General features: G+C 38.3%; 1 protein-coding gene across 9 annotated transcripts in view; it reads right to left on the reverse strand.

The window, feature by feature from the left end:
* Dtna (dystrobrevin alpha) overlaps positions 1–27,269 on the reverse strand; it is a 346,528-nt gene that overhangs the window by 114,845 nt on the left and 204,414 nt on the right. For all 9 annotated transcript variants that reach the window (XM_026400020.2, XM_026400025.2, XM_026400023.2 and 6 more), the window contains 2 exons: positions 13,425–13,492; positions 3,721–3,801 (listed from right to left, as the gene is read on the reverse strand). In XM_026400020.2, coding sequence (XP_026255805.1) covers positions 3,721–3,801; positions 13,425–13,491 — 148 coding nt within the window. In that variant the 5' untranslated portion in view covers position 13,492. The remainder of the gene's footprint in view (positions 1–3,720; positions 3,802–13,424; positions 13,493–27,269) is intronic.

Consider the following 27,269-nt stretch of genomic DNA (forward strand, 5'->3'; position numbering starts at 1 on the left):
AGTTTCTAATATGGTCTGAATGTTTGTGCCCTCCCCACTCTAACTTCACGTTGAAATCTAATCCCTATTGTGGCAGGAGGTAGGGACTTTAGGGAGGTTGGTTAGGTTAGAGTGGATCCCTCATGCTTGGGATTAGAGCTCTATGGAAGAAACCCCAAAGAGCAGAACTGCCCCCATCCTGTGAGGACACAGCAAGAAGGTGCCATCCTCAGAAAGTGAGCCCTCAGCAGGTACCAAATTGGGTAGTGCCTTGATGTTGGCAGAATTGTGATGCATTTCTGTGGTTTATAAATATCCAGTTGATGGTATTTTTGTTATAGCAGCTCAAAGTGACTAAGACAGTTTTTGATAAAGCAATCTGTTAGCCCCTAGAAGGAGCTTTTAGGGACAATCACCCATGCTTGCAAAAAACAAAAAAAACTGTGGCCACTTGAAATGATGGTAAGTGTGCCTTTAAATTTTTTATTTTTTTTTGTAGTTGTTGTTTCAGAAAAGGCCTACCAGAGAAATTTATAAGGAGCCAGCCCAAATTACTAAGTCACCTGCCTCGTCCCTTTTAGGTGAGCTAGAGTCAACTTTGTTTATTATAATACTAAATTCTGTTCCCAGAGGTGTTTTACCCATTATTTTTGGAACGTGTAATGTATGAAGAAGCATGATGTTAAATCGAGGATACTCAGGAAAGTCCTGCCTCTACATGTGATGAGAGTCTGTCCTGCATGAATATGTCTGAGTTTCCCTAATAAAAGCCCCATGCTTTGTTGGCTAAGGGAGAAACACTGCTTTTGGATGATCCCCAGTGCGCTCCAGACTTGCTGCAAGGCATGATCCTCTCTTCCCTCTTTCATCTCCTGGTTGTGCTTATCAGCTTTGCACTCACGAAGCAGCAAACCAACTGAATTTGGTTACAAATGCAGTTATATATATATATATATATATATATATATATATATATATATATATATTACCTAAAATTTTTATCTTATTTATTTTGATGCAAAGTAAAACTCTATTATGTGGTGCCATAATTGTTTTGAGTTAGGTTTGACAACAGACTAAAATTATCTTCCTCTAATACAGGAGAGAAAATTCAATGTTGACTAATGTTGTCAAAGTAAATAAATAAAAGAAAAAAAAAAGAAAGAAAAATAAATCACTGCTTCTGATTATCTGTCTAGAAGGAAGTTTCCAACTTTGATTAAGATGAGCCAAGACTAATTGTATTAGTATTCTGTAAGGAACTATGAATATCACAACATTTATATTTATTGTCAGGAAGGAAAACTCAGCAAACACATGTAATACTTGTATTTAACACTTCTGAGGAAGGTAGAAGCAATTTTAGAAAGAAGTTCTAAATAATTTAGAACTTCTAAATATTCTAAATAATTTAGTTCTAAATACTTTTAGCAGAGCAATCAAATTACACTTGTTTTTTCCTGCCTGTGCCTCAACTTTGTCTAGTATCTTTTCCTAAAATGAATGGAGTTTATAAGGTACATTGTAAAGCAAATAAGAACCCCCCTCCTCCCCCCACCCCCTGCTTAATATCTGCTCATTCTTTAAGATCCAGCCTAGATTCTAGATTTCCCTTAGGAAATGAAAAGGTATGTAGCTCAGTGGCAGAGCGCCCCTGGGTTCAATCCCCAGCACTGGGAAAAGAACAAAAAACAACCAAACAAAAAGTGCATCCATCCAGTTAGACTTGGAGCAACAGGAAGTCAGGGATGGCATCCTATTCACCATAGCCCTTTCTCTGTTTCCTAACAGAGTGCCAGACACATAGTAGGAGCTCATACACTCCTACTAAGCCAAGACATGAACAAATGGACAGGTGGGTCACTTTTCACCCACTATGCACCATCATCCTCTCTTCTTTACCACTGCTTTCCAAGAAGATCAGTGTGACAGAGACACAATTCTGGATGTAGGATAAAGACGAGGTCAGACAATAATGAGAAGAAGAAGAGATGTCCAAGAATGAGAAGAGACCTTTCTCAGAGAGCAGGAGCCATGGGGCAGTGCCTGAGGGTTGCTATGTCACCTGACAAAGGATGACACTGTGTTTGCACTTTGCACTGTTGGCAGAAGAGCTGCAGCTCCCTGTGAGTCTCTTTCCTTCCCTGCTGTCCCCTCCTCTCCCTCCCACCCCTCTGTTCCTCTTTCTCTCTTCTTCCCTCTCTCTCACTTCTTTTCTTCTTCCTCCTTACCATTTTGTAGGCTTTTTCCAAAGAAAGAAGCCTAAGGAAGGCTCTGTTGGGCTAAACTTTAAAAGGGGAACAGAACCCCCTTCCCCATGCTCTCCCTGTCTCCCCAGTTTGGAGCGCCACTGTCATGCTACTAAGTGGCCAGAACTTGGGAGAATCCTGTAATTTTTCATTCCTGCGAATGTCGAGATTCTTCCTCTGGTTCTAAGGAGAGTGTTCCGTGTCAGGGGGAAGGGCAGCTTTTCCTCTCTGGGAACATTTTCCTTGTCCCCTAACCCTGGAAAGGGTTTTTATTGACTCATCGATGCCCAGGACTACAAATACAGCCCTTTTTTTTTTTTTTTTTTTTCATCTGCTGTAGCCCTTTTCTCACTGCTGCTGTGGGACTGGCTTAGTATCCTGAGAGCAGTCAAAACGCCTACTGATGTTAGACCATTGTTTTTTTTTCTTCTATCCCAAACCCCATGCTCAGCCAGTGGGACTGGAGAACAGGCTATAGCTGGGCACCTTAAAGAACAGATACACACTGCCCACACTCCTGTCACCATCAGCTATATGCCTGGAAACCTGGCCCTGGGAAACACCTGCTGGAGATTCTGGCAGGGAAGAAATCTGCAGGTGGCTGGTCTTTGCCTATGCCAAGAGTCCCATTCCCATGCCAGTTATTCAAGAACTGTCTGTATGTGCTCAGGAGAACATTACGGCTTTCACTGTGTAGAATTTGTCCAATATTAATTAGAAACAGAGACCATTATCAGTTTTTAAAAGCAGAGCCAGTTTTTCTTTCTTTCTTTTAAAAATAAGAATAATAAATTTATACACATGGAATAGGAAGCAATATTTTTTTTCCAAGAGAAAATGGATATGGTGATGGGACAGAAGCATTGACCCAGCAGGGAATGTAAACTGCTCATTGTGGTCAGTGATCTGACTCATTTCCTATATTTTAAAATTCGGGAACAAGCTGAAGCAAGTTCCCTGGTTTCTTTAAGCAACTTCCCTTCTGTCACTGTTGTCTGATGTCAGTAAATGTAGTTAATACTCCAATACAAAGGGCTGATCTTACAGCATCAGAACTAAGCTTTGATGTTTTCCAGGAGCTTGTAAACATGTTCCAATACTTACAAAGGGAAATACACACATCAGGAGGATTTAATAATGTTTGATGTTTTATAAAGTTCATGAAAACCATTTTGATGACATTGCATTTAGAATACCAAGGGTAGAGAAAAGACGAAAAACCTTTGCCAGACTTAAACCAGTTCAAAGTCGGGATGATCCATACTTCCAGATGCTCATGAATTTCAATACTTTAGTAGGTAAAAGTAATTCAGACCTCAGAATTACTGAGGAACAGTCTTTGTACCATTTGTGTATCATTATAATCCTTTTATTGTTGTGTAAACATTTTTTTATCAATACGTGCAAGAAAATCTGGTTTCAATAAACTTAGTAATACATGTAAACTATAGGATTCATAAAGGTAATTAGCTCAAACAACTGGCATACTTACAATTGCATTTCTTCTGAACAAATCTAAGCTTGCATGCTGTTCTGTAGGTGGAGAGTCGGATGCGATCCAGATCTTGAGCCCCTAGTGGGGGAGAAAGAGTACACATATGGTATGCCACGTGTGTGGAAAGGAATTATAATGTTTATAAATAAAGTAACTGCAGATATAATCATACACTTATTAATTTTGTTAGAATACAAATATTATTTTAAGACTTGAAAAGGTCTGTCTCGCAGTCCTCAGGTTCCAGGGGAAAAGGAGCCCTGCATGCCATTCAACATTGGAACCTAGATTGTCAACCAAGTGCATGAACCAGGGAACACAACATCTTCCCTGTTGTGTCTATCATTTCCAAGAACAATCTGCTCAAGCTGTGACTTAAACTAGCTAGATGATATCAGACACTATCATAAAATAAATGTACTGCTATTGAAAACATTGCTATTAGGTGACTGAATGTGAGCACCTTCTCTGTGGATCCTTCAGCCAGTTGCTTTTAGAAGCCTCTGTTTTTTCACCTGAAAGTTGGGAATAATGAAACCAACAGTACTTATTTCACAGGATTGTTGTAAGGATGAATGAACATATGCCTAGTATACTTAGAACACTGCTTGGCACAGTGTTCACGATTGGCCTAAGTGTTCACTATTATTACTAATATCTATTGCAATATTGGAGGAGGAGACTCCTTTCTAAAAATAACTTGTATTCTTTCTTACACCATGGCTTCCAGTTCCTTCCTGGCAGAGGGAACATGCTCCCTAGAGTGTTGAATGACTTTCTTATTCCACACTTTAACTCAAGAATCCAGCATGGTACCACATCTATCATCCCAGTGACTCCTGGAGTTTGAGGCAAGAGGATTGCAAGTTCCAGGCCAACCCCAGCAACTTAGTGGGGCCCTGAGCAACTTAGCCATACCCTGTCTCAATAAACAAACAAACAAATAAAAAGAATTGGGGATGTAGCTCAGTAGTAAAGTGCCCTTGAGTGAAAAAAAAAAAAAAGAATACAGCATGGCTCCCCATGACCAGAACATCAGGTCCGAAAGCTCTGCTGAGAATCCATGACCTTGTGCAGGCTCTTTCCATCTTACCTACCCAAGAGTACATCTCCCCACTCGGCCACAGAATCTCTGCTAGGCTTGGGCCAGTCTCTCCACAAGCCACATCACAGCAAACTGAGCTCCTAGTGTTTCCTCTGCCCAGATTTGAATGGGTTAATCTCTAGACTGTATTGAGAACATATTCGACTGTCAATAAATGTGTCTGCTTTTCTTTGCTTTTAAGTTTTGGGCTCTCTTCCACCCATATTCATGTTTTGTAATAGATATAAGGCATGTAGCTATATTTTGCATGTACTGAACTTTCTCTTCACCAGTGGTACCTCAGTAAAATGTGCCACGTGAATGTTTCAAAATGAAATAGCGTACCAAGCCAATCAACTGCCATGGATGCAATTATATTAGGAGGCCAATGAAGTGCTTTCTCAGTGAAACTCAGGATGAATTAGTGAGTGTCCTTCACTGACAGCATTCAGCCTTCCCTCAATTCAAACTGATCTCTTTAGATTCACTTAAAAATACTGTCAATAGTCCTATTACTTTGTGGTTTTTTGAGGAATATCATTAAACATTCATTCTTATGAAAGTATATTTGTTGACAAACAGGCCCATTGGTAGTGAACACTTACAGGTACAAGAGATGGGAGCTACCCTGACTCAATCCAGAAATTCTTTGAAACATGTTCTCAGGAGATGGACATTTAGCCAACAGCCATCTATTATTTCTAATGATGGGAAAGATTATAATTTAGCAAAAATAAATAGATTTTTAAGCCAGTAACCCTTAATTCTGTCACCTCCTAGCTGTGTGAACTTCAGCAAATTTTTTCTTGGCAATTCAATTTCCTCAGGCATAAAGTGAGGATAACAATATGAACTTGAGCAGGTGGTAATAAATATCCAGTTTTGGCCTCTGCACCAGGTAGATAGTCAGCATCTAACAGGAATGGACCTGCTTAGAGAGCGTTCTGTACAATAACAGATTTTTTTTAAACATTTGAGCTTTAATATGCCTCTTTGTGACTTCAACCCACTTGATATAGTGTCCCATCCAGAGCCACATACTCTTTTCTCCCCTGCCACTCAATAATTCTTTTCTCAAATACTACGTGGCAACTATCATTATTATTATTAGCATCTTAGTTGTCATCTGAAAATTATGGACAAAAGCCCTGTCACTATAAACTTGAAAGTTTAGCTGGGGAGGTAACTTTTCCTTCATTTTTTAATGTTAAAAACAATATGATGTCTATCATTGAGTCTGGTATGCAACAGACAGAGAAGTTGTTATTATTATTCTCATTATCATCAGGCATGGTTTTAAAGCCCTTAAGTATTCCAATCACCCTGTTCATGGCTGGTTAATATCTTCCTAAAATGAGAAACACAAAGTAACCCAAATGCCAGAGATAATGCCTCCTCATATAGAATATATAGAAAGCAGTTAATGCTTCCTTTCATAAGGATATTTATGAATGTAATAATATATGTATGTATATATATATATATATATATATATATATATGCAGATGGTTTATTTTTTAGGTTCTTATTAAGCTTGCAGTTAATTTAAAAGCTGGTTTTAAAGAATCATATGTGCTTATTTTCTACTCCTGGATTAAGGATAGGGCTGTATTTATTTGGCTAGTCTATTTTAAATTTTAGTTCATGCTTCTAACCTTTCTGATATCTTTTGAAATTTTTATGTTGTCACTGGCGTATCAAAGAAGCTCCCCAGTTTCTTGTCCTCTGTAAATCTGATAGGCTCCTGTGGCTCCCTAAGATGCCAGATAACTAGAAACAGAGAGACTGTCACAAATGCCTGAGCACTCAATCTGCCTTTCCCACCGCATGGGGATGGACTTTTATTGATGCTGAGTTTGGCTAAGTAATGAGGAGAGGCTTGATATCTATACACCATCTTTTAAAAGAAAACAGTAGGGGGCATAGACTGCTTGTGTAAGTTCCTCAAGAATAATGATTCAAGCCGCAGATAGTATACAAAGACTGAGGCAGAACGTAGTAAAGGTTCTTAGTTCCATCAAGGCTTTATCTCTGGAGAACAGTAACCCTGGTACCTCTGAGAGAGGTCCTGGGGCAATGTGGCAAAGATGTATCTCCATAGGATGTGGTAAAGAGACGCAGAGATGATGCTGAGGGACAGGGGTGTGCTGACTGCTCCCTCCTGCTCTATCACTATGTTGACTTAACAAACAGTGGGTTTTGTTCCAGGATCAAGAAGGGGCCTAGATGTCTATAAATGTTTCCTATCTGTATATGTTTTTTCTAGCTGATGATATAAGTCCTGAAGTGACATGGTGAGCAACAAAATTTAGCTCTTCAGATACAGCAGCATACGACCTCACACCCACCCACAATGCAAATGGCACCAGAGGATCCATGTTGGATTTGGGGACCCAAAGAAAACTGAGATATGCTCCATGGACTTTTGCTCTGTTTATTCACCTTGCTTAAAATAATGTGTTTTTTTTCTTTACCTCAATAAATCCTGAACTTAATTCACTTCTCCATGTGTGGTCTTTCTATAAACCCAAAGTCTACCTTGGAATTACTTGCATATCTTCTGTGTCCTCATCCAGGTCATTGATTAAAACCAAGGACCTGAGCAGGGTCAGCATACTGTAGAAGGCTGCCTTCCTCCCGCTTGGCTGACTTATTAATTACTCCTCTGGACACAGACACCACACCACCTGTGGATCTACATAATTATATGGTGACCCAGACATCACTTGTCCAACGCATAAACAACCTAAGAGGCTTTGTCGATACCTTGTTGAAATTAAGGTTAATTTTTATTTGATGATGTTTTCCTCATCTACCAGTCTGGTGACCTTATTAAGAGGGGAAATTATTTGGCTTAATTCTCTCATTAAAAAAAATAGCATTTAAGTAAATGAATAAGGAAATGGAGACATTAGAGAAATCTTTGTTTTTAGCATGTTAAGGTGTTTAGGATCACTACTACCCTTTGTCCATGAAATGAAAAATCCATTTTATCATGAAAGCTACATCAGATTCATACTATAGAGTCTAACGAATCTGTGTTCTGGGACTGTGGCTGTGGCTCAGCAGTAGTGTACTGGCATGTGTGAGGCACTGGATTCGATTTTCAGCACGACATATAAATAAATGAAATAAACGTCTATCAACAACTAAAAAAAATTTAAAATAAAACAAAAAACTAGAAAAATATCCTTTAAAAAAAGAAACTGTGTTCTTCCTTTTGAATAAAAAATGAGTATAGCATTTTTCTGTCAGTTTTTTTTAACTTTTTGCAATGTCTGCAAGATAATGGATCGTAATTATTTTTTTCATAATGTCACTTGGATATAATTTTTTTAAAACCTAGAGATTCAACTCATTTGAATTATTTCTTATATTTGTTCCATACTAGTACACAGTGAGGGCTTGGGATAAATAAATAAGGGCAGAGATGAATACTACTTTCTCTATAGCAGTATATATATATTTGAAAATTTTCATAATAAAAAAAATTAAAGTGCATTTATTTAAGGGACCTTGATGTTCTCACACCAGCTCCTCAAACCTCTCCTCCTCATGTCATGGTTGAAAAAGTGATAAAGATGAGCAAAGATAGAGGTAAGAAATTGTGTCTGTTCAGTGACCATCTGTAAATTACCCCTCATCCATCTTCTCATGTTTCTCTCTCCCTTCCTTCCTTAACTCTGTTCCTGCCTCTCTTACTTCCTTATTTTTTTCCTCTTGCTCTTTTCTTATCCATTTATGAAACCAGCTCACCCACCCACCAACCAAGCACTTTACCTAATTTTTGACTTTAGCTTCATGACACTCCAAACGTTTCCACACAATTTATGTATGTATGTATGTTTTGCCTTCTGTTTTGATAGCTCATTATATAATCTTCTATATAGTCATTTAAATTTTTAAATATCTCATTCATTTTAAAAATTTGCTCAACAGAAATTTACAGAATGAAAATGAAGCCTACAAACTCTCCATCTGAACTCTGCCATACTTGATGACTCACTGAATGGAGGCATGTGTGTGCATGTGCATGTGCACATCTATTTGTGTGTGTGTGTGTGTGTGTGTGTGTGAGAGAGAGAGAGAGAGAGAGAGAGAGAGAGAGAGAGAGAGAGAGAAGAGAGAGGAGAGGGTGATTGGGAGGGGGAGATTAACAAGTTGATAGATCAAGGATGACACTTGGATTTTAACCTTAGGCAACTCAGAGGGATGACCTGCCCCTCACTGAGCTCAGGTATAAACAGGAAGGAACAGGTTTGTAGACAGGGGAAGATGAAGAGCTCAGTTTCAGGTATACAGGGCTTGAGCTGTTCATGGGATATGGCGGTGGAGGTATCCAGTGGGCAGGGAGTCTTGACGGGGCCAAGATTGGGGATATTTTTCCAAGAGAAGACTTTGTGCACAAGTATACATTCTAGATGACATCAGGAGGCACAAAGTTGGGAACTGAAACTTGTTCCCACTTCTGAACAGTGTCCAGCTATTTTATAGTTCAGAGCCTATGTGAACTGGATGGCAGCAGCCTTGGCAGAGACATTGGCTTTTTTGTGGTGGAAACTGTTACTGGAGTCAATGATGAGCTCACCTCAAGCTGCTTTGTTAGCAGAACAGCAAGAAGGCAAGGCTGGAAGGGATGTTGGGTCTCCATGCTGACTGCTCTGGGTAAGCTGCTTCATGGGAATACAAGAGGTGGTTTTGAAGGACTCTGAACACTTGAGAGTTAGGGCAATCCGTATGATGGCTTGGGTGGCAGAGAAATCATGGGTAGAGAGAACTGGCCAAGAACAAAACTGACTTCAGGGTCTATGGGGTACGAAGAGAGAAAATATAACAATAGAGTGGTGGTGACAGAAGACAGAATGGTGATCTATGGTGTTAAAAATCTTAACAGAATAAGAAGCATGAGAAATGCAAAATCAAGTGAAAATGGTCACAGTGTTCAACATGGCCTGTGGTGATGGGAACATTCGTGTCATTTTTCTGGATTTTTGAAATTGGTGTTCCTAAAACTCATAGTGTTTCTGACAGAGCATGTCCACCTTCCTTACCAACTGTGCCCTTGCTGATTGCCATCATTCTGAAGAGGCCCGCCTGCCCTTAAACAATTCAGCATTGTTTCCTGAGGGCCCACGTTGGCCTCTTTTGATTTGGGTTCCCTCCTTCAGGTGGAGGCCAGTGGTGTCTTTGCCTTCTCCTCAAGGAGGCCCGCTTCTAGGTCCTCCAGAGGTGTTTCCAATTGCTTCCCTCCCATTAAAACCTAGCCACCCTGGGCCCCCTGGCTTCCAAGCAAACAGCGATTCAGTACCTAAGGTGAATGGATCTGAAGGTACATGCCTAGGCTGTGTCCCTAAAAAGGAGTTTTCAATAGTGAATGACACTGAGAGCGTGTGTTCACAAGAAATTGAGAGCGGAAAAACACAGGAGAATTTCATCGGAAGACAAACAAGTTATTCTGCTAAAGGCCAGTCTGATAAACCTGTTTGAGCGGATCAACTAAGTTGTTGGCTGAAAGGTCAAGGTGAAGATGATGTTTACATTTAACTAGAATTTTTTTCTGCTGTAATCCAAGACACTAAGTAGGCTGATAAATAGGGCATTATAACAAGCAGAGTTTGGGGTTTAGTACAACTCACCCAGGATTTCTTTCAAAGTAGACTCACTTACTTGTGAGTCTGTGCTGTCTTAATTGCATTTCTTTGCTGTTTCTTCCTGCTTCTGCTGCTAGTGGTAATGAGCTCTGAGTAAATGTTTAATGCATATGTTCTGCAATCTCCTAGATTTGACAAACCTTCTTATCAATTATTCTCCCTATGGATTGTCGTTCTGTCTTTATAAGGCAGGCTTAACATTCTCTGCCACCTGCCTAACTTTAGACAGATTTCTTCCTGCCTCTAAGGCCTCTGGTCTCCCTTTGCTCAGAGCCTTTAGCTTTGGAAAGCTTCCCATTATAATTCTCTACTGGGCTTCTGTGAGATGTCAATCTCCCAGTTTCTTCCCAGTTTTATAACCCAGGGATGACTTTCTCAAAGACATGGGAGTCAGCCCTTTGACATGTAGTCATTCAAGGAGTTCATGTCCTATCTCCCAGTCTCTGCAGTGAGGGAAGAGCCTAACTTTTCTCCTGCACAATTAGCAAATGTGGATGGCAGGCCTAAGCACATTGACCAAACTTCCCTGTAGTCCTCTGGTTATTTTCCACTAGGCATCCTGGTGCTCAAAAACTCTATCTGAAGTCAATCCTCTCCATTGAAAGCAGTCAATTGTTTTATCCAGTAGATTCCTACCAACTGAGGATGTGCTGATCTAAAATTGCTGTTCAAACTAATGGATGACTAAGGACAGACATGTTCAGCCGTCTTGGGCTGACAACTGAGTCATTAGTACACCCAGGGAGGAATGATGCATATTTCTTGGGCTGGTTTATGTATTCTAATCATTAATGAGGAGAACTTATAAACTATTTAATAAACTCTCCTGACAGTCTAGGAAAACTCTCTAGGAAAAGACAATTAAAATTTGGGAAATGAACACATGGTTTTCCTAAGTCTCTCTCCCTTGAAAAAAATTTAGAGTTGTTCTTTTTTTTTTTTTGTGACTATAAAACTTCTGTCCAACTTTCTTTAGTTGAACAATTTTAAGTCACTAGACATTTGCAACATTCCTATTTGTGCCTTGTACTACATAAGGTGCAGAAGGAACTGGGCATTTAAATTCAGATATGGATTTGCAAAAGCATTTCAGTAAAGCACACTTCTAGAATTCTTATAGTGTGCCAGCTGATACAGTCTTTAGTGTTACAAAATAAGTTCAAAAATCTCCGCCAGATTTTATTACCTTCTTATAGTAAATAGTACTTATTTTTTCTGTATTCGACAGGACATTTCTCCACTCTGTCCTATTGGTCTATTTTGATGCTTATGCTCCTTTGGATTTTATTTATATGGGCAGTGGCAAGTAGGTGTGCTTTTCCCCTAAAATGTATTTTTTTTTAACTTTTTCCCTCTTGCATTTTAACTTTCCAAGTATACAATATATTTTCTTTTCTAGAAATTCATTTACTTTTAATTGACAAATAATAGTTGTGCACATATATCAGGTACATTGTGATATTTCAATCTATATATGCAATGTAGAAGGATTTTTTAAGCTAATTAACATTTCTAACTCCTCACTGACATATTTTTCTGTGGAAAAAATGTTAAAAATCTGTTCTTTTGGCAATTTTGAAATATTCAATACATTATTATTAACTGTAGTCACCATGCATTATGATAGATCACTAAAACATATTCCTCTGGTCTAAGATTTTGGGAGGCAGTAACTGGGCTTCTTGCCTGTTGGGTTTGTACGTATTTTTTAAAAAAATCCCTATTCCAGGTGACTGGCTACGTCATAAGTAAAGATTCTGGTACCAAACAAGGCCTAGATAAAACCACAAGGCACTAGATGAAATTGTATTGGAATATCTTGACTGAAACTCTCAGATTTGATTTTCATCTCTAAAAACGGAAAAAGCAAGGAGCATGATTGAGATTCCCTATGTCAGCTTTAATTTTCTTTCCTCTTTGTTAGTTCTAATGATGTCTTGGTGCCTCAGATTTATTGAGAAATGATAAAAAAGAAAATCTGAATCTTATTATCTAGGACTTTCCTTTATCTACTCTGACCCTCATTCTTGCCAATCACTTCCCAACTTCCATAGCAACCTAATTTTTTCCTACTATCTTCTCAGGAAAGGAGGTTCACAACTCAATTTGCTTGTTCTCACTCTTTATGCAGGAGGGAGAAATAAAATAAAACAAAACAAAACAAAAAAAAACAATAAAAGAATCACAGGATTTTTTTGGGTAATATTTAATTTGAGACATCTGTTTTCCCTCTAATGTCAAGTTGTTGCTCTTTATGAATAAGAAAAATGTTCCATAAAGAAGATAATACCAATTATACCATGACTATGCATTTACATAAACCAATAGCCTTTATTTAATAGGTTCAACACCTGAGGCTGTAAATACAATCTTGGTTAGGTTTTCCTTGTACAGCAGGTCACCTCTAAGCTCGGTTTGTTTTGTTTTCCTTTGTACTTTAAGAAAACCAGTGTGCAGGACAGAATCCCCTTCTCCACACGAGATTTGAATGATAGCTTCTGGTTTGATCCAGTATTTGTATCTCACTCTTCTTTCTCCTATGAATAAATGATGTTATTTTGCAGGGAAGACATTAAAGATTTGTTTCACAATTTTATCTAGTGTCCACACTATGCCAGCAACTGTGACACTGCAGGAAGAGGAACACAGACTTCAAAGTTTAGTGGACAGAATCAATGTCTGTACTAAGCAGTGTTTACCAAGTGTCTCTGGGTATGTGTGTGAATATAAATACATAGGTCCATAAGCTTTTCAAAATGTAAATCTAGAGAGAGTTCAGTAACAAATTATAACAAATCACTAACTCTTACCTAGTAAGAGGCAAAATGGCCAAATGTATGCTTTATGCATTTTTCTTAAGTTTTAAGGAAAAGTACAAATGCCATAAGGATTAAGTAGTTATTTCTAGCCTTTCCATGAATATTCAATGAAAACTGTAGGGAGTTCCTTAAAAGCTCCATACTTACTCATCTCTGCAAACAGCTGTCTTCTTTCTGCCATGGTATTTCCTCTTTTCCCACTATCTTCAATCATTCTATGAGAAAAAAAATCGTTACAATATGCATTATCTTCACACTAATAAGGCAATCAGCCATTTGTATGTAAACACATTTGCTGCATTTGTGCCACAGAGAAAAACTATTTTAAAATTGTGGAGTATTTTAAAATTACAAAGTACAGCTTTACTTCCACTAATCTAAATGGCTGTACGTACTTTTTCATATGTAATGTTTTTGTATTTTGTTGAAGGAGGTATACAATTTTTATTTCCTAGCATAAAAATTACTACAATAGCAAATGACCTTATACTATAACTAAATACAACCATAGACCATCTGTTAGGAGATTGATTTAAAATATAGTGTCTCCTTTGATTCTGGGAATATCTATCAAGGCTACTAAGCAGATTTGGTGGCATCCATTAAATAGCTAAAGAGACTGAGAGTCTCATGGACTTGGTGGATGAAAGGCAGAGGACCTTTGGACATGAACATACATCCCACCTCTTTCTTCTGCTAGTTGTCCCTAGTACACGCACACCCTCAACTTAGAAACAGGAAACTTTCTATTGTTCATCTCCAAGTTGGGTTTCACAATGTGCAACAGTTTTCCTGCACATAATAATTTAAAATAAGGTGGTTGGGTTCGCCTGTCCTTAACCAGACCATTCTCTGCTGTAGAACGATTTTAAAATACTATTAAAATGATGAAAGTTAAAACAGAGAATAAGAAAAGATATAGCAAATTAAAATTTAGCTTGAGGAAAGGAAAGGAAAGTTAATGTAAGTGCTGTTTAGTTGTGTAGTAGGCTTTGGGCTAAATCGTAGTTTGGCGGACTTGAATTATAATCATATCTAATTAAACTATTAAAGACTCAAGTTTCCTCTCTCATACATGCATGTCCATATGCACACATATATATACCACAATGACTTCTGTTTTGATTTTCAGGCATGGTTGACATAAGGCAGAACTGCATGCATCTTTTTGCTTGTTTTTTTTTGTATTTATTCTAATTAGTTCTAATTATCAATGTTCTAATTTGTTTTAATTATACGTGACAGTAGAATGCACTTTGACATATCATACATATATGGAGTATAACCTCTCATTCTTCTGGTTGTTCCTGATGTGGAATCACACCAGTCATGTAGTCATACATGCATGTAGGGTAACAATGTCCACCTCATTCAATGTCACCATCCTTCCTACTCCCATTCCCCCTTCCCTCCATTACCCTCTGCTTAATCCAGAGTAACTCTACTCCTCCCTAGGGGCCTTTCACCACCACTTATTGTGAATTAGCATCCACATAGAAGAGAAAAAATTCAGCTGTTGTTTTGGGGGGAGGATTGGCTTATTTCACTTAGCATGATATTCTCCAACTCCATCCATTTACTGGAAAATGCCATCATTTCATTCTTCTTTAAGACTGAGTAATATTACATCATGTATATATACCACATTTTCTTTATCTATTCATCTGTTGAAAGACACCTAGGTTGGTTCCATAGTTTAGCTACTGTGAGTTGAGCTGCTATAAACATTTATTGGCTGTGTCACTATAGTATGCTGATTTTAAGTCTTTGGATATACAAAGAACTCAAAAAACACAGCACCAAACAAACAAACAAACAAAAAAACCCAAAATAACCCAATCAATAAATGGGCTAAGGAACTGAACAGACACTTCACAGAAGAAGAAATACAATAGATCAATGAATATGCAAAAAAAATGTTCAACATCTCTAGCAACCAGAGGAATGCAAATCAAAATTACTCTAAGATTTCATCTCACCCTAGTCAGAATGGCAATCATCAAGAATACAGGCAACAACAAATGTTGGTGAGGAGGTGGGGAAAAAAGTACACTCATATATTGCTGGTAGGACTGCAAAATGGTACAACCAAATGGAAAGTTGAATGGAGATTCCTCAGAAAACTTGAAGTGGAACCACCATTTTTGCCTATTTTTTTGATGTGTGCTATTCTTTCTCAAATCTAGGTCTTCAGGCATGTTCTTTTGGTGACTGGACTACCTTCAGGTCTCAAGTTTGTCTAAAATCTTTCCCAGCTCAATTTCTGCCTGGATTTGGTGCCTTTCCTCTGAACCTTCACAGGGTATACAATGCCTTTCTCTTGATACTGAGCATTCATTCCACACATGTTTGTTCCATCCTTCTGCACTCCAAGAACTGCGCTAACCTCTGGGCATACCACAGGTATCAAGTCACAATTTCTGCCCTCAAGGTGCTTATATGGTAGGGGAAGAGATACAAGAGCACAAAAGCATTTGAAACACAAGTAGCTGGAGGCAGTCATAGAGGTAGAAAGAAAGATGTGAAGATGAGAGAGGTTGATTTCCTGCAGCTGCATTTAACAGAACGGCAAGAAGAAGCCTTCTCAGAAGTTAATGGACTGTGTATAAAATGACTTATGCGAGAGGAAAAGAATTAGTGTAAAAATGATTTTTATAGTTTATAGATGAGGTGTCCCCCAAGAAGCCCATGTGATAGACAATACAGCAATGTTCAGAGATGAAATGATTATATTATATGATTATATTATTAGAGCTGAAGCCTAATCAATGGATTAATATATTTGACAGATTAATAATTTGCAAGGACTTCTGTACTGAGTGGTGACTGTAGGAAGGTAGGAAGTTCTTGGAGGAAGCTTGCCCTTAGGAGTGACTTATTGTCCCCTGTCTCTTTTCTCTCTCCCCACTTCCTGGCTGCCATGAGTGGCCAAATTTTCTCTGCCATGCCCTCCCACCATGATTTTCTGCCTTGCCTTGGGCCCAGAGCTATGCAGTGGGCCAACTATGGACTGAACCTTTAAAACCATGAGTCAAAATAAACTCCTCTAAAATGTTCTTGTCAGGTATTTTGATCACAGTGTTAGAAAGTTGAGTAACACAATAATGTTGGTTAAACTGGTCAAATAGCTTCATGTGTTACTTCTAAGGATATATCTATTGCTAAGGAGAGAAAGATAGACCTGAGACAGCCTTTCTTAACAGAATCAAGGGAAGAGTCTACACACATTCATAACAGGTTAGACAACAGAACCAGGGTATAGCCTAGCTAGCAACTGGAAAGGAGGAGAGTTATTAATGACCTTCTTCAATTTGTTAACAACTCACTGCAGAACATGGTCCAATCTTCTTTGGATGAGATTTTTAAATATGCAAGTATTTAGTTGACAAATAGAGATGTGGAGAGAAAGTCCCTTTCCTGATACATATCTTCCTATCTCCTTTACTCCATAAGAATTGGGTAGCTAATCACTTGACATCCACAAAATAGTTTGCCATTTAGCCTCTAGTTCAAGGTCTCAGAAGGAAGTTGAGGCAATAAGAGAGACAGGGGATGGAGCCAGTGATGTGTTCTTGTATTTGTCCATATGCTGGTATGAAATGAAAAGAACCATCAAAATAAATAATCAACAATGGCAGATTGGAGCTCTTACTGGGAATATCAGCAAGCTGAAGACTAGCATTTGAGCTCATAGCTCTTACTGCCTGGACCATTTACTTACACTGCTGTGACATCTCTTTACCTAGTTAATGTTGTGTGTCCCTTTAAAGTTTTCAAAAGAGTAGTAACTTCATTAATTTGAAGTTCTTTTTGTGTCTAGAAAAATCCAATCAACAACTGAGGTGACCAGTTAGTATCTATTAATTGAATGAATGAAAGAGGGGGAAAAATACTGGAAGTGAAAAAGAGAGAAAAACAAGAACTAAATTTTCTTTCCATGAAATGGACTTTCAATTAAATATATTTCTAACTTCTGATTCATGAAAAGTGAAATCCAAATTGTACTAGTTTCAAGGATTCATTATTTGAAATGAAAGAAACTAATTTACATTTATTATAATGTAGGATTGTACATTTTTAAAGCAAAATCATGTCTCATGAAGAAGAAGTTGAAAAAGATGCAAACTATATGAATGTCGACTTTTGGTTTATTCATCACCATTTTTTTGGTTAATTAATTCATAAAAGAACCATCATTAGTTATATAATAGGTTTTAATTCTCACTTCTAAGTAAAATGTATACCGTAAGAGGAAAAGAAGGAAGTGTGAAATAGTAGGAGGAGGTGTGAAATAATAGGAGGGAAAAAAATACAATTATAAATATAAAAGAGAAAAATAATACACTTCTCACTTTACCCCCAGAGTTTCCTAGGAAGCAGAGCTGTTAGGTAAAATTGGGAACACTCATTCATTACTCACTGATCATAGTTATCACAGTAAAAGAAGAGGGGAGCATGCTAGCTTAAATAGGGGGAGTCTTCAACAAAGTGAGCTCAAGGGTCAGACAGGTAGGGTCACCTCTGTGGGCTCCTTAATTTCCAATCTGAGTTTGATCAGTAGATTAAGATGCACATTCTTGACTACATTCTCATTACCCAAGAAAGAGAAAAGAACACAATCTTCAGCAGAGGAAGGACTGAGGGGTTTTACAGAGGGCAGTTTTGCTTCTGAAATAATGAAAATTTCCTAGAACCTCTTTTCATGAATTTTTGGTATAACAACTCTTTCTGAAGTCACTTGGGGGAGGTGAAGGGAAAATAAACTCTTTGTAATGATACTAATGTGGTCACATGGGTACACATGGTTTAATGGTCATTTTTTCTCTCTCTCCTTTATGTAGACAAGATGCTTACAACCTACAACCTTAGAAATTATCAGAGTATTATGTAAATGTCAAAAAGAGTGAAAAGAACTAATAGTGATAAATGCATGATGAACCCTTTTACATGAACTCCTTACTAGAAATCCATCCCGCAAATTATACAGGGCATGTGTTGTTCTCAATAATAAGAATTCATCCATTCATTTAAGAAATATTTATAAAGTAACTATAATTTGTCAGATACTCTGTGGCTTTCTCCAGATCCAAAGATTAATAAGACAGGATCCTTAAGAAGCTCGCAGCCTAGAGGGGAGAACACATTTTCCTAGTAAATACTTAGTATTTGGTGTAATATATGCTATAATGAAAGCATGTGCTCTTTGATATAATAGTTTGTTTCCAGGAAGATCTGAGAGAGACATCAAAGAGAAGGAAATTCTGGAACAGAATTTTAAAGAATGAATAGGAATTTTTCAGATAGAAAAGAGTTGAGGAAGAAGAAGGTATCATAAGAAAAAAAAAAAAGCCTGGTGCATTAAAAAGGGTGTGGTCTATTGGGAGATGGGAGTCCTCAGCATTGCTGGGTGCAAGTGTGATTGGAGATGCTGGTGAGAGGAAGAGGCATGAAGCCTGGAAAGCAGCACTGGTCATGTCCAGACAATCCAGGCCCTTCTTACAGGAAGGAGAGTGGGTACCATCCAAGGTTAAAGCAGGGAGTTGATATACAGAGATTTAGGCTTTGGCAAGATTATGCCAACATGGCTTGCCAAAGTCTAAATTTCTGTGGAGTAGAAGAATATTGGGTAGGCCAAAGAGTAGGGGTGGAGCATATGACTAAAGGAGGAGTCCAGTTAATTGGCTACCTCTGTGCCTTAGGAACACACATTATGTCTTGTGCCAAAAGGCTGATTTGAGAAAAACTTAGGAGACACATTCAGTAGGACAGGGTGATTGCTAGGCCACATGGAGAATGGGAGAGGAAAGGATCTCAACTTTCACCCTTCCATATTGGGAAATGACCTTTGCCTCAATGGCAATAATGAGTTTGTAAGAGATGGGGCTATAATGACTTCTTTCAGCCCAGTCACCAAAAGAAAATCACAGGACCTGACAAGAAAGTTATCAACAAGGACCCTGCAGATGGGGAAGGATAAATTAAAACAGCCTGAGAACCAGTAACAAATAAAGAATACCAAATACCAAAACAGGGTACAGAGTGTTAGAAGAAATGTGAATTATGTTTTTGCATACTGAGAATAAGTTCACATGCAACTTTTGCAACCTCAAGTTACTGCATGACCCATCCTTAATCCAACTCTATCCAACATATTTCTATTATACATGATATATGAGAAGTTTTAAAGGTAGAAGCTTAAACTAATTGTATCTTATATTTGCATAACTTTCTGAAAATTACAAACTGCTTATTCCTGTAACCCTGAGAGGAAGTACAGAGGCATTATTATTCTCAAGCTATCACGGAAGATCTTGAGACTCACTCAAGCAGGTAAGGTGGCTGTCCAAAAACAAAGAATTATTTTCTGGCATAGAAGGACATTGGATCCTTTTTTCCCCCTGTTTTAGTATTTTTTAATATTTTTTTTTACTGGTGCACTATAATGATACATGATAGTGAAACTCACTGTTACAAGTTTATACATGTACACAATATAACAATATAATTTGGTCAATTTGTTCCCCAGCATCCCCCCTTTTCCTCCTGTCCTCCATCACTCTGGTCCTTAGTACCCTGCTCTACTGGTCTTTCTTCTATTTTCATGAGATTATAGACAGTGTTTTTCCCCCTTTTTTTCCTCTCTCCTTCCACATGTGAGAGAAAACATATGACTGTTGACTTTCTGAGTTTGGCTTATTTCACTGAACATAATGCTCTCAAGTTCCTTCCATTTTCCTACAAATAACATAATTTCATTCTTCTTTATGGTAGAATAAAACTCCATTGTGTAGATATATCTTATTTTCTGTATCCATTCATTCATGGATGGATACCTAGTCAGGTTCCATAATTTGGCTATTGTGATATTTGTGCTTGTTGTTTTTGATTTTTAAATTCCCAGGCTAACATGGATTCCAGTTACCAGTAATTTTATTCCACAGGCTTCTGCTCAGCACACATTACATTTTCTGAAATTGGTAAACTGAAAAGACATTGATAGGACTGGGTGAATAGCAGACAACAAGGAGAATGGAGAAGACTCACAGGTCTCTCAAATTTCACTGGGGAATTCCTCTGCATGTGATTTCTTAATGGACACCTCCTATTTTAAAACATGGTTATACTAAAAATAATCATGGAGATTAAAACAATTCCCAGTGACAAGGTTTAGGTAAACACATAAACACATCAACTCACACAATGATTTGCACTCTCACAATTTAAATCTGCAGAAGCTGGGCAATGTTTTTAAGAAATGTCTGGCTCGGCTTTGCTTTAGCTCCACTTTAGCAAACACTTGAAGACTCATAGACTGTGTTTAATACAGTGAGATTGTCCCTACATTTTATATCTCTCCTTTTGCTCCAGGTGGATGACAAGAAAATTCTGGGTTCAGCAATAACCAACTGCTGCAATCCCTGAAGTTAATAACTCCAATGAAGGCCGTCTCCAGATCCTTTTCCCCTTTAATTGATTTATTGGTGGCACATAAATGCCCACTTCCATTTCATATGAGAGGAAGGACTCTCATATGACTTTCTCAGATTTACATTCTAGTCCTAATCTTTGGCAATATAATAAAAAAATTATTCAGAACTCTTTCCTGAGGCAAAGTATAATTGCATTTGCTTTTACCTCCTCGTCCTTTATCTACATGAGCCCTGACAGTAGGAAAATGGTGCTACTAAAATAAATGCTTATAATGAGTTTCTGACTTAAGTCTTTTACTTTGAACATCATCTTATACTCTTGGAACTAGGGTCTTTTTATTGACTGATTGATTGATGGTTGATTTAGCAGGGGCATAGCTGACTTAGTGACTTTAGTGTAATGATCAGCTAGATGGGTTATGGATTATAAGGGATTTGGTCTTGTCTCTAAAGTATTCAGCATAGTTGTTCTTAGCTGTGACTGTCCATCATACAAACCTGAGACCTTATACAAAATGCGAATATCTAGACCTACTGAATCTGGAGTCACAGCTGAACACTCATACTTTTCAACTGCACCCTAGATGTATCTGATACACAGCTAGGGTTGAACTAGAAGTATGATGCTAGTTGAGTTTAACTTTGAACTTAATTGTCCAACCTTAGGTTGAAACCCTTATGTTGCTTTGTACTATGTTTCTGTAGTTTATAAGATTCACTTAAAAATGGTCTTTGGGCCAAGGGGGAAGACAATTAATTCTTTTGGGAAATCTAAATATATACATATAGTGACAAAGGTACCTAACAAGGCACCCATTAAAAAAAACAAACAGAAAATGCCATTAAAAAGTGATAAAACCATTTTTATTCTGGAAAGAACTACTCAACTGCTCTTTCAAGACAGGTAGGAACCTCTTTGGCTGAGGTAAGGGTGTACAAGATGCTAAAGAACATTTGGTTTTGTTTACTTTTTATGTGGCCTGGGGAGAAGCTAAGACTCCTTTTCAATAGCCTGTATCAATCATGCCTCCCCCTTGTTGTTAGCAAAGACTGAAGACTGAGGCTGGGAGCAAATGGGCATAGGTCAGAAGATCCTTTTGGAAGGATGATAATTAAAACTTAGATGATCAGGTGAGATTTAGAGTTGTTAAAATGTCTCCGAAGAAGTGAAGAGTCCTGTCTAAGACTGATCTCATGGGTCCCTAAGAGGAGATGTGGACAGGAGGAGGCTGCCTGTCCTGGTGCCTTGAGCACTGCATTAGGACCTCGGGCTTTTCCAGACAAGCCCATGTTAACCCATAGGATGTGTCTTGGGACAGTGGCTTTGGGCATGTGTGCATCTGCATTTTCATAATATTACACGTATGGCCCACTTTGTCATGGTGGAGCCACAGCTGAACCTAACACTGGAGGGTCAGAATTCCTTGTCCTCCTCCTGGGACTGCTTAATTGTTAACCTCTGAGGGCAGGTGCTAGGAAATGACTGCTTTCCAATGGCTGGCATGAGATATTGCTGTTCTTGATTTACCGTAAGATGTTACTATTCATAAAAATAGGTCTCTTTTTCTTAGAGATCTAATAAATGAAAAAAAAAAGTTAAATTCCTCCCCCCCCCACTAATAATCACGAAACTTTTTCTTTAACTTTGCAACAAGTCAACTCCAAATTTTGTAATTGAATTTTTGAACTCTACTCATCTCATTATAGTAGGAATATATTCCATTTATACATAAGCACTGATATACATAAAATAACTTAGAGAACTTTAAGAACTGTAATTTCAATTTTTTTCAAGTGATTGGGCTTAATTAAACTTTCCAGTGAAAGACTGCTGTGGTACAGGATGTGCTTAGGTGCTTAATTGATACAATCCTGTCTATAATTTCTTTTAAGATTTGGACCTTTTAATGATCTGATAAAAGGTTTGGATTCTCATAGATAAAGGAACCATGGTTCCTTACCTGGGCTGGTTTAGGGGAAGAAAGCCAGGATTTAATGAGAATTAAAAGCAGTTTTATTTTCTGTTAGTGAAATGGGAGCAGCCAAGTGTAGCAGACACAACCTACAAAGCACCTGTCCCTGGGAGAGAGTGAGAAGGATGTTGGTGGCCTGACAAAGCCAAGAGGGAGCACTGCTGGGCTCCTCACGTGGGAGGGACCAGGGTGCTTGGGCATACAGTCACGTGTCAGGCAGAAACTCGCATCTAGAAAATCCAAAGACATGACTGGCATGACTGCTGGAACTTCAAGGATGCTAAGCCGCCTTTTGTTTTGGAAAATCTTAGAAAGCTTAGTCGAAAGAAACTGATGCTCCCTTGTCCAGTTCTAATGTGCTGAGAAAACAAAACAAAACAAAACAAAACAAAAAACAGGCTGCTACTGACTACCAGCGAATGATTACCTGGACATCTGAAAGCAGATTTGGGGAAAGGAAGTAGGAATAAAAGTGCAGGGCATGTCAGTGGGGGCCAGGGAGGTGTATGTGTGTTGAATTTCCCATTCTTTTATAGGGGAGAGTTTTGATGAGTTTGGAGAGATGTGATAGGGAGGGGCAGGAAAGTATATTGTATTTTTGGAAACAGGACAAGAAAGTCAGGCTTCTTCTGAAAGAGGAAGAAATGATAATGATACTTACAGGCACTATGTAGGGCTTTTATCCTTATGTTCTTAAAAGAGCACCACTATATTGGTTTTATTAGTATATTTCACCTTGTAAAAATCAAGGTCCAGAAGACTAAGCAGTTGCCCAAGTAGATAATTTATGGCTTGACCCAGCTATTGCTCTCTTCGGTCTATACCCAAAGGACTTAAAAATGCATACTACATGGACTCAGCACATCAATGTTTATAGTAGCGCAATTCGCAATAGTTAAACTGTGGAACCAAACTAGATGCCCTTCAATGGACAAATGGATAAAAAACTGTGGCACATATACATAATGGAATATTATTCAGCAAAAAAAGAGAATAAAACCATGGCATTAGCAGGTAAATGGGTGGAGTTAGAGAAGATAATGCTAAGTGAAGTTAGCCAATCCCAAAAAACCAAATGCCAAATGTTTTCTTTGATTTAAGGAGGCTGATTCATAGTGGGATAGGGAGCAGGAGCATGGGAGGAATAGACAAACTCTAGATAGGGCAGAGGGGTTGGAAGGGAAGGGAGGGGCATGGGGTTATTAATGATGATGGAACGTGATGATCATTATTATCCAAAGTACATGTATGAAGACACTAATTGGTGTGAGTATACTATGTATACAACCAGAGATATAAAAAATGGTTCTCAATATGTGTAATAAGAATTGTAATGCATTCTTCTGTCATATATATTAAAAAAATCTCTAACTTAAAAAAATGATATTGTGTCAACCTAAAACTAAAAAATAAATATTAAAAAAAAAACAACTAGACATGTCTGTCATGTCTGTCTACATAGTCCATCTGGCTTCTTCAAAAAGACCAAAATGAGGCTGGGGAGTATCTCAGTGGTAGAGCAGTATGCCTATCATGTGCAAAGCCTTGGGGTCAATCCCCAATACCAAGGGAAAGAAATACTCACAAATAAATGCAATTCTTAAAACCCTTAAAAAAAGAAAGAAAGACCAAAATGGAATAATGGAATGGATAGAATGTTATGACATAAGACTCAAACAATTTTTGTGTTTTTTCATGAATATATTGATTGAAGGATGTTGCCTACACTAATATGTTAATGGATGCCAGGAAAGGTTGGTAGGATACAATTTGTGGGTTGAACCATGTCCCATATTCGCTAAGTTAAGAGACCTCGAGCTACAGCTCAGGATAGCTAAACTATGGAACCAACCTAAGTGTCCTTCAACAGATGAATGGATAAAGAAAATGTGACAGATATACACAATGGAATATTATTCAGCCTTAAAGAAGAATAAAAAGATGGCATTTTTCAGTATATGGATAAAACTGGAGAATACCATGCTAAGCTAAATAAGCCAATTGAAAAAAAAAAACAAAAAACAAAAAACCAAAGACCAAATGTTTTCTCTCATATGTGAATGCTGATTCACAATAAAGAGGCAGGAGGCTAGGGAAGAACAGAGTTACTTTGGATTAGGCAGAAGAGAGTGAAGGGTGGGGAGGGGAAGGAGTAGAGGGATAGGAAGGATATTGGAATGAATCAGACATTATTACCCTATGTGCATATATGACTACACAATCCGTGTGCTTATACATCATGAACAAGCAGAAGAATGAGAAGTAATATTCCATTAATGTATGATGTGTCAAAGTGCATTCTACTGTCATGTATAACTAATTAGAACAAAAAAATAGAGAGAGAAAGAGAGAGAAATCTGTGAGCCATAAGGTGTCTTTCTTCTCTACCTCCCCCGCCACTTAATTTTCTTCCACTTCTTTTCTTCTTTTCATTTTATTCTCTTATTCTCTGATTTGAAGTTCTTTTTCTTTTTTTTTTCTCCCTTTGCTTACTTTAGTTTTATGTGTCTGAGGGAATGGAACGCAAATCAACAAACTAGACGGTCCTCACCTTGAGGAAAAAAAGTCAAGTAGAGTGGGAAGAGAAATATCACGTGGGGTCCAGGGGAGTCATGTTGTCCATGATCAATGGCATGAAGATCATCATGGTTCTTTACACCACCTTATACTCAGAGCAAAGGGCTCCTAGGCATGAGGACTCCAGTGGGAATGGGGATAGAGGGGTGGTCACTTATTTGGGGTGATTTTGATGAAACGAGAATATCTCTTTACCATGAAATCTCTCTGCAATTTCCTGTGTGTCCTTGAGATTTATCTTAAAATTTCACCACCCGAAGTTTATTTGATGCCCTAAGATATACAAACATTCTTGGGAAAATCAGAACGTTCCATTTAGGGCAATTAATTTAGTTGCTTTCTTCTTAATTCTTGGCTGAGCTAAACACAGTGGCAGGATTGCAATTTTGATTCACTGGGAAAAGGAAATCGTCATGGCTCCAGTGTGCTTGTTAGGGGAGTTCAGGTCTGGGTGACACCCTCCAGAAGCCACGTGGGGAAGCTGTCTTGTGAGATAAAGATGATGGAAGGACAGATGGCAGATGAGGGATAAGATAGAGCGTAGAGGATATCAAAATGTCCATCACTATGTATTTACAGATTCAGAACCAATTACAAAACATAGGAAGAGCACGTTTCCACATTCTGCACAAGAAGGGTAAGAAAAGACAATAGGTGTGTCTTTTTTTAAAAAAAAATTAATTCTTCTTTTCCCTACTGATTATATGTTCTTGAAAATTTATTTGGGCCAGAACAAATATTTTTAAAGGGTAAGTCTCAGCAATTCTAGACTAGAGACAAAGTTACCTTTTTTTTTTTTAACATGCATTTAAAATGAGGATGTGCAGGAACCTACATTTAACCATGTTTCAATCTAGTAAATCAGTAAACTATTATAGAAAAATCTACTTAAATATTAATCTTATTTTATTTTTCCTTTCCCCATTTAACTTCTCTCTGTGGTAGATATCTAAGGCTGATATAATATAAAACAATTAAAAGAAACACCAGTGACATGGCAGGGACACTAATGATGGCCATCTCCTCAAAGCACAGCCAAGCCTAGGGGTTAATGATTGCAGATGCCAAAATTAAATAGGCCACATGGAAAAGAAACAGGCAGAGGGTCTGTGCAGCCAAACGTTATGGCTGCAAGATCTCCAGCAGTCAACAGTGGCATTTTGCACACTCTGGTCCTTTGCCCTAGACCAGGGTTGACGGGCACGACAGGAGTGCGGAATGGAAAGAGAAGAAACAGAGGCCGCCCTTATTGCTTGCTTTTGGATCTGTTCCTCTGAAGTATAAGGCCCTCAGTTATGTTCCTTCCATTGAAGGGAATTTTGTCTGGAACCAGAAGAAGACTGGGAGAAATCTGTTTGTTGTGAGAACCATGGCTCTAAGTTGGCGGTTGCCAAGAATTTGAGTGGGAAAGAATAGCTGGTGGGAACGCGCCTTCCTTTTTAGTCTTGGATCATCCAGGGCCCCTGAGTCATCCCGGGGAGGCCCAGGCAGGGATGCCTGGGTTAAATGGTGGGAAGGGACTCGGAGGTGACTTTTGGGAGTGTAAATGAAGCGCTTGCTATGTGAGAAGAGGTTGAGCACTAGTCATTTAACAAGAATTATTTTATTTTTTATCCTAACGTGTCAATACGTCATATTAGATTACTGTATTTTATAGATGAGAAAATGAAGGCTGATGATAGATAGAACAGAGCCCCCACCCTCAGAGAGGCCCACGTCCTGATTCCCAAGATCTGTGAATATGTTACTTTCCATGGCAAAAAGGACTCTTTACTACACGTGTGCTGAAGTTAAGGATTTGGGGATGAGGAGGTCATCTTTTAATTACATCCCTGGGCCCAGTATAATCACAAGTGTAATCACAAGTGTCCTCACAGGGAAAGGGAGAGTCTTCACAGATAGGAAAGAGGAAAGGCCCCCACACCAGGGAAGGCAGGTAGTTTTCCAGAAACTGAAAAAGCAAACAGATTCCCTCTAGCATTTCCAGAAGGAAAGTAGCCCTGCCGACACCC

This window comes from Urocitellus parryii, chromosome 13 (assembly GCF_045843805.1).
Source record: "Urocitellus parryii isolate mUroPar1 chromosome 13, mUroPar1.hap1, whole genome shotgun sequence".
In the NCBI taxonomy this organism is placed as follows: domain Eukaryota; kingdom Metazoa; phylum Chordata; class Mammalia; order Rodentia; family Sciuridae; genus Urocitellus; species Urocitellus parryii.